Here is a 13255-nt window from a genome sequence, read left to right as displayed (position 1 = left end):
AGTCATACAGAGAGAGAGAGAGAGAGGCAGAGACACAGGCAGAGGGAGAAGCAGGCTCCATGCACCGGGAGCCTGATGTGGGATTCGATCCCGGGTCTCCAGGATCGCGCCCTGGGCCAAAGGCGGGCGCCAAACCGCTGCGCCACCCAGGGATCCCAAACTTCCCGTTTGTTGATTAAAACCTTTTCCTATTCCCTTCTGAGACCTCTAGATGATTAAAAGTTCATGTTCCTTTGGAGGCAGAGGATGGCCCCAACTCTAAAAGATGGTGTCTCGGGAGAGGGTGAAATAAATAGAAGGGAAGATATTCTCACACTCTGTGGAGAGACATAGCATAGGAGTCAACTCCAAGAAGTCAGGTAGCATCACAATCAGGTCCCTCCCACTGAAGGCAGAGGATGTGAACTCATCAAGAGGCCACCTGCTCCGGTCAGGGCTTTCTCTAGTGTTGTTCTTCCCCGCAAAGAGCAGGACCACTATGAGTCCACTCCGTGAAGCTGAGATACTAGATTGGTTCTCTATAGTTCCCGTGTCCTTGGGCATCTCCCCATGTGTACCCTTTTAATGGACAGGGGCTTTCTGTTCCAGTGCGATCACTGGAGTCATTCACTAGGACTGTGAGCTTCAAAAAAGTTAACTGATATGTAAAATGGAGTATCTCAGGATTATGAGGGAAAAAGTGAGTTAATAAATATAAATCACTGGGGCCCCTGGGTGGCTCTGGCTCTTGGGTTTCAGCTCAGGTCATGAACTCAGGCTCAGGAGATGGACTCCCGAGTGGAGGGCCGCGCCTTGGTGCAGTGGGCCTGAGATTCTTTCCCCCTCCCTTTCCCTCTGCTCCCCCCACCCCTGCTCACACACACTCTTTTTTTAAAAAGTAGACATAAATTACTCAGAAGACTGCTGAGCACATACTATGCTTTCAATGTGTTAGATACTATTTCTTTAGTGTACTTTGGCCTCAAAACAGTTCTGACATGGGCATGAAGTCCTCCTTGTTTGGGTCCCCAGGATACAGAAGCCATGGCTGAACGTGCTGTTAGCGTGGATTGGTAAGGACTTCTGAAGACATTAAGGTTGTAGGCGACATAGTAAACAACAGTTACGGTCCTCAATTTCTACTGATTGGGAAGACGAGGCAATTTCCTCCTGCATACACTTTATTCACACATGCTAAATCTCACTAAACATATCACGCTGTCAGGGAAGATGACTAAGGGCAAGTTAGGGCTGTTAGGGTAATCCTTGCTTCTGGCCTAGTTTTGCACCACAGTAAATATAAATAGCCAGGAGCAAGACTGGGGACAGGGGGGCGAGGAGGGAACAGAGCAGTGTGGGAGGCAGCTGGCAGTGAGGCAGGCAGGCAGGCGGCAGCAGTTCTAGCCAATCAACACTTTATTTTTCCAGTCAACACTTGCACAGATGTTACTGTCCACGTCCTGACCCTAGTAGCGGGGGTCCCACCACACTGGGAACATCCATGGCCCCTAGAGGGCAGTCTCTTTAAACCTTCCTAGGATAGTAAGAAAGCCCTTCATCCCAACAGGATGGAGCTGCTGCTCACTAATGCAGTGCTGGTGCACGTGCTGTGGGATTCCCACTCTCCTCCCTTCTCAGGGAAGGTTGGGATGAAGTAGGGCAAGGGTGCAGTGGAGTTTTTGTGAGCTACAGTGACCTAAGCGCATAACCACTGGCCTGACCTACCACTCCAGGTTTAGTCTGTACCACCCAGACAAGAGCCTCCTTGAAGCTTAGCCACAGCCTGCTGGGAAGGAGGAGCTGGCAAAGAGTGCAGAGTGAGCTGCAAAGGACAGGACACAGCCAGGAAATAAAGCAGAGAGGGACATGGGACAGGAGAGGAAAAGGATAAAGTGCCCAAACTAAACCACCAGTGGGACACGAGGACAGAGCAGCACAGGTCCCTGAGGATAGGAGGAAAATAGAAAGGGCCAGACCACCAGGGCTTGAGGCATAGTGGAATGAGAAGAGAGATGAGGCAGGGAGGCAAGTGCAGGGTGGGAAGGACTTCCCTTAGCCCTGTTCACATCCACTAACCCAAGTGTAAAATTATTTACAAACTTAAAACCAATCCCAGGCATGGGCACTGTACCAGGCCTGGGACAGCAGGCAGGCAGGCAGGCAGGCAGGCGGAGGGTGGATGGGCTCCCATCTGACAGCCAGCTTCCCCACACATGCCCTCTCCCTAGAGCAGGGAAGAGGAACCAGGGATGCCCCTAGCCAGGAAACCCTACTGTGCCTGCAACTCCTTCCCCCGTGGCTCATGGCTCTGCCACGGCCTGAGCCTCCTGGTCTGACTGTACCAGAGACAGGGTGTCGGGCCCCAGGGATGGAGGGGGTGGGGCATCGGGGGACTCTGAGGATGTCTCTGGCCCCAACCCCAGCTCGGCATTCAGCTGTTCCAGCTCCCCCTGATCCAGCAATTCGAAGTCCTCCGTGGTGAGTGCCTCTTCTTCCTCGGGGGCAGGCAGGGGCTGGGGCAAGTCTTGGGGGAGAGGGGGGAGCATGGAGGGGGAGGGGGAGGGGGCTGGGTCACTCTCAGCAAGGCAAAGTAGGGGTGACAGGGTGCTCGGTGCAGTGGTGAGGTCACCACTCACTGCCTCTGGGCTCAGTGTCTCCACTGGTCCTCCCGGGGACAGCTGCACTCCATCTGTGGGAGAGCCCGCCCCATTGAAGTGCGTGTTCACAAAGTGAAGGGGGGACGAGAGCCGAAGCAAGGTTTCCTTGGCTACCACATCTTCCTCCTCCTCTTCCGAGTCTAGGTCTTGCCTTGAGAGGGCCTGAGGGGGGCCCAGCAGGTCTTCGGGGGGGGCCGGCTCGGTCTCCTCTCCTTCTCCCAGCTCCCGACTCAGGGCCTCCTCTGGCTCACTTGGCAGGCTCTGCTGGTCCAAATCTGTGCAGGAAACAAACATCTGTCAGGAATGGGTGGATGGGCCTGCTGTTCTGAACCATCACAACAGGCACTCAGTTCAAGGATGAGAACTCAGGACATGGAATACTGGACCAGCCTCAGGTTTTAAGGTCTTTCAGGAGCTTGAAGTCGAATTAGAGGATCAGTTCCCAGAGGAAATATTTACGGGGGTGACAGCCAAAGAGCACAGCCAACATCCACAACAGGAAACAAGAAGATTGGAAGGGCAAAAGGCTTCTCATACCCTCGGAGACATCAGTTAGTTGTGGAGTCGTGGCCCGGGACACAGAGAAGCCACCACTCTCCAAGATAGAAGCCTCCTCATCTGACAGCTCTGAGTCTGTAATGGCCAAAGCCAAGGCTGTTTTCTTCACATCCACCTGCAGGAGAACCCAGATAACACAACAGGTGAGAAGAAATCCAATTATTCAAAAATACCCCCCACTGACTCCCAGTCCCTTGGGAGGTGGCTGCTCTGAAATGGATGCTCCTCCAGCGTTCTACTTGACATCCCATCTCCCTTGGACCTCACCACCGGGGAGAAGCCAGCCAGTTCTGCTTCACTTTCACTCTCGGTCTCTGCCAGTGGCTCATCACCTCCGGGGGGTGCATTCTTCCCCTGCCGCTCTAGAGAAATAATAGCAGAGTAGTGACCAAGTAGAGACCGTGGTGGAGGACAGACGTGGCCAAGGAACTGGAAAGGAAGTTCCAAGGCACTTCATGAGCCGTAAACCAATGCCCTCCCCCAGGATCCCCTCTTGGGTACAGGAGCCCCTTACTCTTCTTGTCATGTTTGTGATGCAGGGCATCAGCTTCTGCTTTCATGCTGTAGTCCAGCTGCATGAGCAGGGGCTCCAGGCGAGTGTACATCCTCTGGATCAGCTCATGATAAACCACCAGGGGCCACAACAGGATACTCAGCACTAGGGGTTAGAGAGTTCACTCAGAGCTCCCTGTGCCTATTTCCTAAGGGCCCCCATTTAACCAGTTCCTAAACAGAAAAGACTGAAGGCTTTCTGGAGGCTGTACCAACCTCCTCCCTCCACATCTCCTACTCTCCTCCCCAGGTGACTCTTCCGCTGTTACTAATTCTCCAGCATCCCCTGGAGATCTCCGTGAATGGACAACCAGAGAGGAAGAGAGAAAGAGAGAGCGCACGCACCACCCTCCCTTAGAGTCAGTCAGTCCCTTTAATCCAGTGCAGTAAAAGAGAAAGAAGGGCCTTCGGGAAGGACAGAGATTGAACCCTACTCACAGACAATGTAGGAAATCATAATCCCCGGAACGTAGTGTCCCAGCACAGCCAGCACAGCACAGCCAGAACAAACTCGAGCACAAAACTGCAGAGAGAAGCAAGGCTAAAAGGCATACGCCCCATTCACCTGGGCAAGACACTGCTGCTCAGCTGGCAGGAGCAGGGGTAAGGATGTCTTCTAGGGATGTGGTGACCCACTCTAGTTAAGAGGATGTCCAAGACCACCAATTCAAGAAGTTTACCCCAGACCTCACCAAACAACTATAATCCAAGCTGCCTCTGCCTTAACAAGCAGCAGCACGAGAACATCAAACACATTATTCCTGAAATGAGACTACTCCTGTACCAGGACACTACCTGTGAATGTTGCCTTAAAAGGCACCAGCCCTCTTCCTTCAGTGTCCATCCAGGGATTTCATGTTCCTCCTCCCCATCTGCCACACCCCCTCTGTTTCCCCACAGCACAGAAAACTGTTTTATGACATGGAGGTTACCTGAGCTGGATTCTGCCTCTTGTACTGCAGCAGCTCCTGCAGGTGAATCTGGAAGGTGAGCCAGCTCTCAGCCAGGTATCTGCACAACTCGGGCACACTCAGCAGGTGCGGCCGGGCGCCTGACCCCGCACCCTCACTGGGGAGACAGGACATGACCCCTGGAAGCCTCAGACACCAGCTTCCTAGGCACTCATAACCCTCTGAGAATGCCAAGGAGATCTTCAGTCTAAACATGTGGACAACCCCACTTCCCAAAGGGAGGCTGGCCTGGTCTCGGGAAGCAAAGCCCAGAGTTTCCAACCCTCTGCCCCAAAAGGAGCAGGCACCCAAACACCTAAACAGGAACCCAGGACCAAACTTGTTGCCAGTCCATTTGCTATGCTGGGGTCTGTGCTGTAGTGTCACCCTGCAATGTGGTGACACTGGCACCAAAGCAAGATAGGGTCTGGGGTATTTGTCTTCAAGAGATGACCTGCACTCACCTGTCAGAGTGTGGCTCCTCTGGGGATGATGCTATAAAGAGAGGAGGGGAAAATTATTGAGTGGAGACATGTCCCAGGGCAGGAATAACTGCCCCACCTCTGCATTCCCAGGGCACTTTATTCAGATGCCAAATGCAAGAAGAATTACATTGTTATTATGGCTTGCATTTGTATGCCTGACTCCTTTAAACCTCACTCTTCTTTTTCTTTAAAATTATTTTTATGTAATCTTTACACCCAACGTGGGGCTTGAACTTACAATCCCAAGATCAAGAGTCACATGCTCTACTAACTGAGCCAGCCAAGTGCTCCAAACTTCTCTATTGGGATGCCCAGGTGGCTCAGTGGTTAAGTGTCTGTCTTCAGCTCAGGGTGTGACCCTGGAGACCCAGAATCAAGTCTCACATCGGGCTCCTGCATGGAGCCTGCTTCTCCCGCTGCCTGTGTCTCTGCCTCTCTCTCTCTCTCTCTCTCTCTCTGCGTGTCTCTCATGCTCTAAGATTTATTTAAAAGAGAAAGATGCAACAGGAGCAGTAGGGGAAGAGGAAGAAACAGAACAGACTCCTTGCTGAGCAGGGAGCAGGATGAGGGGCTTGATCCCAGGACCCAGAGATCATGACCTGAGCTGATGGCAGATGCTGAACCGACTGAGCCACCCAAGGGCCCCTAAACTTCACTCTTTTCAAACACTTTACTCGTGTTTACATCCCAAGCAGCTCACACAGCCTGACATCTAACTGCTCCAAAAATACCTATTTAATAACACCAATAACAAAAGAACCTAACATTGCCATGATTCCTCTAATATGCGGAACTCTATCATAAGCACGTAACACCTATGAGCTCGCTCAGTCCTCCCCTCTTGACTAAGTACATTTTATTACCCTCGTTTCATAGAAGAGAAAACCGAGGCAAACACAAATTGAGTCGCTATTACAAGGTCACAGGCACGGCGAATGGAACCCGGGCAATGTGGCCGTAGAGCCCACGCTGTTTACTACACTCACGGTAACACGGATTTTGAGCTGGAGAAGTGGTGGTGCCTGGACGCTGGCGGCCCGCCGCACGTTCGCCCTCCTCCCCAGTCAACCCACCCGGCGGGGTCGGGCACGGGGCAAGTGCAAGACACGGCTTGGTGGGCGACGTTAACACTCACCCGAGAGGTCCGGGAAGAAGCGAGGCTGCCAGAGATCCAGCAGAAAATAGGCCAAAAGTGAGACGCTGAGTAGGAAGAAAGGCCGGAGGGACGACGAAGAGAGCAACCTTCGGGAGAGACGGGCACCGCGGCGCTGAGCGGCTGAGCCTCCCGCATCCACCGCGAAAGGCGGAAAAGCGCCCACTGATGGGGGAACGGGAAGCTCCGGGCCTAACTCGAGACCCCAGAGAGAGGGATGGGCAACCCCGACGGGGGAGCTTCCCCGCGGCGAGCGGCAAGCCCGGGCACGGACACGGGGCTCCCGGGGCTCCCGCGCCCCCGCCCCCCGCGCGCCCCCGCGGCCCGGCCCCGCCCCCTCCGCCTCCTCCGCGGCGGTTACCAGAAGAGGCCGTTGAGCGCGGCCGCCGTGACCAGGCTGTGCAGCGGCTTCTCCCACACCAGCAGCCGCTGCGCCGCCGCCAGCACCGCCTCCCAGCCGCGGAGCCGCAGCCACAGCGTCGTGGCCAGGCGTCCCACCGCCTCGGCCGTGGCCGCCTCCTCCTCCGCCTCGCCGCTGGCCTCCCCCATGCCCAGGCTCAGACCCAGGCCCAGCCCGAGGCTCAGGCCCAGCCCCGGGCCGCCCCCCGCGCCGGTGCTCCCGCCGCCGCCGCCGCCGCCGCTCGCCATGGCCCCGTCGCAGCCGCCGCCCGAGCTCGCGAGGAGCCAGGGCTGCGCGGCCGCCGCCGGGGGCGCGTCAGGCGGAAGGGGGCGCACGCCGCGGAGAGCGCAGCCCGGGCCGCCGAGGCCCGTCACGTGACGGCGGAACGACGAGCCCGTCACGTGACGCGCCGTAACCGCCGGGAGAGCGCGGCCCGCGCCTGCGCGCAGGCGGCTGCGGGCCCCCCTGCTCCTGCGCAGGTTCGTGCTGCAGCTGCTGGAGTCGCGTCGGCGCTGGGGCCGCGGCGCTGCTCTGCCCTTCCGGCCCGAAGGGGCCGCGAGGCCTCACGCCCGCCCGATTTCTCCGCCCTGTACGGGCAGGGCGGCTGGGGGGCCCGTGACTGGCCCGGCGTTCCCGGTGCGCTGCGGGCCGAAGGGGCAGCAAGTCGGCTTCCCGATGCCCGGGGTCGCGGGTGGGACCTGCTGCGGCCGCCGCCCTGTTACTCAGCCCCTGACTTTCTGGTCCTCCCAGGTCCCTCCCCTCAGCGGGTAAACAAACACGGGCGCGTGACCCGAGCGACTCAAACAGCCTCACCGAGGCTGAAGAGCAGTTTCCTCCCCGTCCCTTTCCGTAAACTGCTGCCAGCGCCTCTCGGAGCTCTTCCCAGTCCCTCGCTCAAACAGGAGGTTGGGGTCGCGGGGTGAGTCTAAAAATAGAATCCTGTTGAGCTGTTTGCTCTGGGGGCGCGTGTTCATGGTGTTTACTGAGGCTCCAGAGTCCCTCGTGATCCCTGATTTCTGCAGCGACCCCACAAAACACCTGCTTGTACGTAGCAAACTCCGGACAAGGAGGGATACGGCGAGACGTAAGTTTTTTCCTCCGCCCCCTCGACCCCGGGGCACGCGCTGTGAAGCGTCTCTGTATGTTCTTTCCAAAAGTGTTGTCCAGGCACGTTAGGTGCGGCTTCGAACACACAGACTAGAAAACATTTGGCGGCAATTCGTTGTCGCGCATCTCGCTTTTCAGCGGCTTGAACGTCTGCGTCGGTACAGAAGGCGGCCGGCGCGGTCACCCCCCGCGAGGCGTGGCCCCCGGGGCTGTCCCCATCGCCCAGGCGAGGGCTCGCCGCGCTCGGGGCGGCGGGGGGGGGCGGCCGGCGCTGGGTGAGGTGAGCGCCCCGGCCCCGAGGCCCGCACCCCGCACCCCGCGCCCCGCGCCGGGGCCCGGATCGCCGAGCCCGGAGCCCCGCCCGGGGCGGAACAGGAAGAGGCGCCCGCCAGCCCGGCCCCGCCTGCCGCCGCCGGCGCGAGGAGCCGAGGCCCCGGGGCTGCGCTGGGGAGGGCGCGGGCGGGCGAGGGCTCCGCGGCTCCCGGACACGCGCGCGTTCCCTTCCACGTTCGCAGGGCGGCAGGTGGCGGCGCGATGGACCTGGCCGGGCTCCTGCGGGACGAAGAAGGCACCTTCTGCCTCACCGGCTTCCAGGACTTCACGGTGAGAGCGCGGCCCGCCCCCTCGGTGGCCTCCCCGGGCGCTCCCGTCGGCCGAGCGCGGGCGCCAGCGCGCCTGCCTGCCGGCCGGGTCTGCAAGCCGAGCGCGAGCCCCTCGAGCCATGCCTACCCGAGGCCCTGGCGCCTTGGGCCCAGGGGTAGAGGAACGGGGTAGGGTTGTCTCGGGAGGACCTCCCCGGGGGCGAGCCCGTGGTGCAGGATCTCCCCCCACCCCCTAGGTAGGCCGCCGTTGGCCAATACTCCCGAGAACCGGGCGGGGTGGGGGCACGGGCCTCCTAGCAGTGAGCTGAGCCTGCCGCCCCGCACCCCACTCCCCACTCCCACCCGGAGCCAGGATCTCCACCGTAGCCTTCCTTCCCTGGCCTTCACCGGCCACCACCTGCCGTTTCAGTTCCTCCCAGGACACCAGAAACTGAGTGCTCGGATCCGAAGGAGACTCTACTATGGCTGGGACTGGGAAGCTGACTGCAGCTTGGAGGAGCTCTCCAGCCCCGTGGCAGGTTAGTGTTGTGTGGTTAGAGAGAAGCATGAAGGTGGGGCTGTCAGAGGCCACCAGAGTGACTGGGTGTACACCCCACGAGCTGTGTTGTCTGCTCATAGCTAACTTATCAATACCTGGTACAAGGAGTGGGTTTCCCTTTCACAATTTTTTTTTTAGTTCAGATGAGTAAAATACATCACTGTCTTACGAATTTGTATCGCTCTTGATTTGTAAATGGGCAACGTAACACATGTATCCCAAATTTACAAGGTGTGTTTATTTTCTCAGATGGGTGGGATGAAAGACAAATCTGGGTAATTTCAGGTGACCTGCAAATAAGCCCTTCCTGCTGGAAGAAGCTGAAAGTCAAATGTGGAATGGGCTTTTTGTCTCAGGATGGGAGAATTTGTTTTGTTTTACTGTGGTTCTGTCCCTAAGGCCTCAGATTATACTGATCCGACTCTTCTGCTGATAGCAGTGGGAACTAGGTGTGCGTGGGGGTGAGGTGGTAAGGGAGGAGTTGCTTGCCTATCTGCCTGCCTTTTTGCCTCCTGCAGACATTGCTGTGGAACTGCTCCAGAAGGCAGCCCCCAGCCCTATTCGTCGACTCCAGAAGAAATACGTAGCTCATGTGTCCAGGTGAGCCTGGAATTGAGGCCGGCAGGACAAGAGAGTGTTTGGGCCCCAGAGAAAGGGAAGTGTTTATCTGTAAAGCAAAGGTGTAAAGGCACAGGGATGAGCGTTGTAAGAGTGGTAAGGGCTGAAAGACCCTTGGGGTTAATTAGAGATCCTTTCTGCCACCCAGGGAGGCGTGCATCTCCCCATGTGCTATGATGCTTGCCCTGGTGTACATTGAGCGGCTCCGGCATCGAAACCCAGGCTACCTACAGCACGTGTCATCCTCTGACTTGTTCCTGATCTCCATGGTAAGACGCCCCCTCCCCTCCATCTCCCTCCCTCAGAGGCTGGCCCTGAGCTCCTGTGACACCGCTTCTGGCTTCTCTGTAGATGGTGGCCAGTAAGTACCTCTATGATGAAGGGGAGGAGGAGGAGGTCTTCAACGATGAATGGGGAGCGGCAGGGGGCGTGGCCGTGCCCACTCTCAACGCCCTGGAGCGTGGCTTCCTGAGTGCCATGGTGAGTAGCTGTTCTGTCTCACTCAGCTTCTCTGAGCTCTCGTTATGTTCCTTTCTTTTTTTCCTTTTCTGGTAGTGCTCTGTAGTTTCTTTGTTTCTCTTTTTGCCTCTTTTCCTTGTGTCTTATTAGTGGCTTCCCTTCCCAGCCCTTCTGGACCAACCACAGCCTTTGGAGGTTCCTGGCATGGTGAGGCCAGAAATGAAGTATCCCCCACCCCTTCCTTCAGGCCCTACATGTTACAATCTGAGTCAGAGCTTATCTCACTGGATTCTGAATATTTGCCTCCAGACTTTCTCTCCCTCACAACCCTGAGCTTCCTATGGGCATGAACTGTTCTTAGGATTATTTTCAATCTCTGCCTTTAACTGAGGGGTGTACTATGAAACAAAATAACATGGTGTTAAATGAGTTAATATGTAAAAGCTCTCGAAACAAGTATCTGCATGTAGGAAGTGCCGAGTAAGTATCTGCCGGAGTGGTGGTTGTAGTTGGTGCCATGGTCCTGGTTATTCAGTGACTGTGGCTCGTATCTGAGTTTGGTCTGGCGCCCTTGTTTTCCTGCCCACAGGATTGGCGTCTCTATACTGATCCTCGGGAGATCTTTGAGGTGCTGAGCTGGCTGGAGAGCTGGTAGGTTCTAGAGTTGGGGAGAGAGGCTCAAGGGATTTGGGGGCTTAGCCCTAAATCGTAAGAAGGAGACAGAAATAAGGGTCTGTGTCACTGGGGGGAGGGAAGAGAGAGGAAAGAAAATTGCCCAAGATAATGGCTCCTAAACCTGTCTGCCGTCTTTGTAATCACCTTTGGAAGGGCGGGAGAAGCTCCTTTAAAACACAGATCTCAGTTTCACTCTCAGTTTCTGGATGAACAGGTAGTCTAGGAATCTGTACATGTAACAAGTTCCCCAGTGTGTCCCGGTGGGCCCCCAGGGGAAAGAGGGTGCCACTGGGCCAGCTGCAGAAGAGCTGCAGACGCCCCTTGTCTTTCTCCCCTGCCAACAGTGTGGCTGAGCAGCAGGGACGGCGGCGGGGCTGGTATACCTACACAGACCTGTGTGTGCTGCTGGAGCAGCCGGCCTGGCAGTTGGCCCTGGGCTCCCTCTGCCAGCGCCTGGCAAAGGTGAGGACGGCTGCGAAGGCGAGGGGCCTGGAGCCGGCTGACTGCTCTGTAGGTGCGGGATGGGCAAGTGCTGCAGGTCTTGGGAGATGGGGTTTGAGACTAGGCAGTGACAGCTCTGACTTGAGCACAAGCTTTCAGACAAGGAGTGAGTGGGTTGAAGACAGAAGCAGATTTTAGGGGAAGGGTGTTTGGGAACTGACTTTTCTTACATTCTCTCTTGCAGCTGTCCTGCCTGTTGGCTATGGCATATGTGAGCAGTGTGGCCCTGGCGGTGGCGTCGGTGGCCGTAATTCATCAGTCCTTGGGGCTGTCCTGCAGCCCCTCCCCAGGCCCCCCCGACCTTGGACTGGTCTCCAGGTGCCTCTTGGAACCCTGCCTACCTTCTTCTGTGCCACAGTGCCTGCCGCGTCCTGTTAATGTCTCCAGCTGCCTAGAAGGCGACACAGGGCTGCGTTCACTCTGGGGCAGTCTTCTGGCTTCACTGACACCTCCACCATTGCCTCCCCCAGACCCTCCTGCCCCTCCCACTCTGCTCCATAACTGTCCCCTCTGCCAGAAGCTCCAGAGAGAAACCCCAAGCTGCCACGCCTGCCACCACTCCAACCATACAGTCCCCACTGGGCCCCCCAACCCTGGGTACCACTCCCGTAACCTGGCTCCCCCCTGGCCCTGGAGCCCAATGCCCCCTCTGCTCCCCCAGCCCCAGCAGTGTTCCCTTTTCAGTGTCATGGAGCTAGCCCGTCTCAAGTCTTTCATTTTCCCAGGCTAGGCGGGCCTCTGAGGAACACACTAAGAGGATCTGGGAGTCCCTGAGAACCTGGAGGGGCAAAGCTTGATTTAGATCCTCTCTACCTCTCTGGGTCCTTGGCTGGTCCCTGTCCTCCTAGGCGAGGGAGCTTAAGGGGCTGTGGGGCCAAAGGACTGAAGGTCACTCACTCTCAGTGGCTGGCTGCTTGGCCAGGGCAGTGATGATACCAGGGAAGGCTGCAGCTTGGTGACCAGGGCCATGTCACGACCAGGGCCTTGTCACAGCCAGACCAAGAAGATTCCATGTCTCTCTACATCCCTCGGTTCTAAACTTTGGCTTTTAAGGATGGAAGGGGAAAAGTGGGGTGAGGGAGGGAGGAAAAGTTGACTGGGGGCCTGTGTGATGTCCCTGAAGCAGGAGAGTCAGGGACTGATAGGGCCAAGGTGGATCTGCCGGGGGAAGGCTGGGTGAGGTGGGGAACCCTCTCCACACCCATCCCTCAGATGTAGCCTCAAGGAGCCAGGGACTGCTGGGACCTTCGGCCTTTCCCTTTTGTCTTCCAACCTCTTCTTAGTACTTTGCTCCTGGGCTTCCCCTCTTCCCCTGGTTCTTCTCCTGGGTGTTCTCTTCACAGGCCTCTGTGGCCACTGCTTTGTATCTGGGTTTTTCACACTTTTGTAGAACTGAGGTTTCAATAAACAGTTTCAGTTGCACGGCCTGGATTTTTTTCTTCTGCGGCAGCCCTAGCAGAATTTCCCCCTCGTCTCTGTGTTCTAAGCCTTTATACTTCCTGAGCCCATTATCTTGCAACTCATTCTCTCAGGGCCCCATTTTAGAACTTCCTGTTGTTTGAGGGGCGCCTAGGTGGTCAGTGGGTTGGGCGTTCAACTTTTGGTTTCGGGTCGGGTCATGATTTCAGGGTCCTGAGATCGAGCCCTGCATTGGGCTCCATGCTCAGCGAGGAGTCGGATTGAGAGTCTCTCCCTCCCCCTCTGCCCATCCTCTGTTCTAGCATGCATGTACATGCACAGTCTCTCTGTCTCTTTCTAAAACAAATTAGAAAAAAAAAAAACTTCTGTATTGTTTAATGGTTACAGGCTTCCATTTCCAACGTCCCCTCATCCCTGCTTCCAGCACCCTGGGGCCCCTGGTGTTGCTTGACTTGGGTCCTATGGGATGCCTGAGGTGGGCCCTGTCCTTGTGGATCCTTAGAGGCCAAGATCAGCATCCTCTCTCTACCCTGACTTCCAGTCTCCTGGAAGTTTTTTATTACATGGTAATAATGGGTAGTGTTAAGAGGAGTCCAAAGCTG

General features: G+C 56.7%; 2 protein-coding genes across 4 annotated transcripts; one reads left to right on the top strand and one right to left on the bottom strand.

Moving 5' to 3' along the window:
* Nucleotides 1-1142: 1142 nt before the first annotated feature.
* RETREG2 (reticulophagy regulator family member 2) lies at nt 1143-7104 on the bottom strand. The gene is made up of 9 exons (XM_041737385.1): nt 6696-7104; nt 6317-6423; nt 5161-5191; nt 4679-4814; nt 4185-4269; nt 3709-3852; nt 3462-3556; nt 3174-3309; nt 1143-2911 (listed from the first exon to the last, which is right to left on the bottom strand). Exons 1-9 carry the CDS (start codon nt 6980-6982, stop codon nt 2280-2282), a joined length of 1653 nt encoding a protein of 550 aa, XP_041593319.1. The 5' UTR covers nt 6983-7104; the 3' UTR covers nt 1143-2279.
* Nucleotides 7105-7118: 14 nt separating this feature from the next.
* On the top strand, nt 7119-12656 carry CNPPD1 (cyclin Pas1/PHO80 domain containing 1). 3 transcript variants are annotated; one of them, XM_041737386.1, is made up of 10 exons: nt 7119-7370; nt 7485-7653; nt 8357-8444; nt 8853-8961; nt 9500-9581; nt 9748-9868; nt 9951-10079; nt 10648-10709; nt 11078-11195; nt 11419-12656. In XM_041737386.1, exons 3-10 carry the CDS (start codon nt 8376-8378, stop codon nt 11962-11964), a joined length of 1236 nt encoding a protein of 411 aa, XP_041593320.1. In that variant the 5' UTR covers nt 7119-7370; nt 7485-7653; nt 8357-8375; the 3' UTR covers nt 11965-12656. The 3 variants fall into 3 exon arrangements, with proteins under 3 accessions (XP_041593320.1, XP_041593321.1, XP_041593322.1); XM_041737388.1 differs by lacking the exon at nt 7119-7370 and adding an exon at nt 7757-7818 and having other exon boundaries at nt 7566-7653; XM_041737387.1 differs by lacking the exon at nt 7119-7370 and having other exon boundaries at nt 7504-7818.
* Nucleotides 12657-13255: the final 599 nt, after the last annotated feature.

This window comes from Vulpes lagopus, chromosome 22 (genome assembly GCF_018345385.1).
Source record: "Vulpes lagopus strain Blue_001 chromosome 22, ASM1834538v1, whole genome shotgun sequence".
In the NCBI taxonomy this organism is placed as follows: Eukaryota; Metazoa; Chordata; class Mammalia; order Carnivora; family Canidae; genus Vulpes; species Vulpes lagopus.
This window is presented reverse-complemented; position numbering and strand designations above follow the sequence as displayed.

Coding starts and splice junctions, on each gene's coding strand:
- RETREG2 (XM_041737385.1), bottom strand. CDS start 6,982: ATGGCGAGCGGCGGCGGCGGCGGCGGCGGGAGCACCGGCGCGGGGGGC. Junction 3,310..3,461: donor TGGCTGGCTTCTCCCCGGTG/GTGAGGTCCAAG, acceptor GTTCTCCTGCAG/GTGGATGTGAAGAAAACAGC. Junction 2,912..3,173: donor ACTAACTGATGTCTCCGAGG/GTATGAGAAGCC, acceptor TTTCCTGCACAG/ATTTGGACCAGCAGAGCCTG.
- CNPPD1 (XM_041737386.1), top strand. CDS start 8,376: ATGGACCTGGCCGGGCTCCTGCGGGACGAAGAAGGCACCTTCTGCCTC. Junction 8,962..9,499: donor GCTCTCCAGCCCCGTGGCAG/GTTAGTGTTGTG, acceptor TGCCTCCTGCAG/ACATTGCTGTGGAACTGCTC. Junction 9,582..9,747: donor TACGTAGCTCATGTGTCCAG/GTGAGCCTGGAA, acceptor TCTGCCACCCAG/GGAGGCGTGCATCTCCCCAT.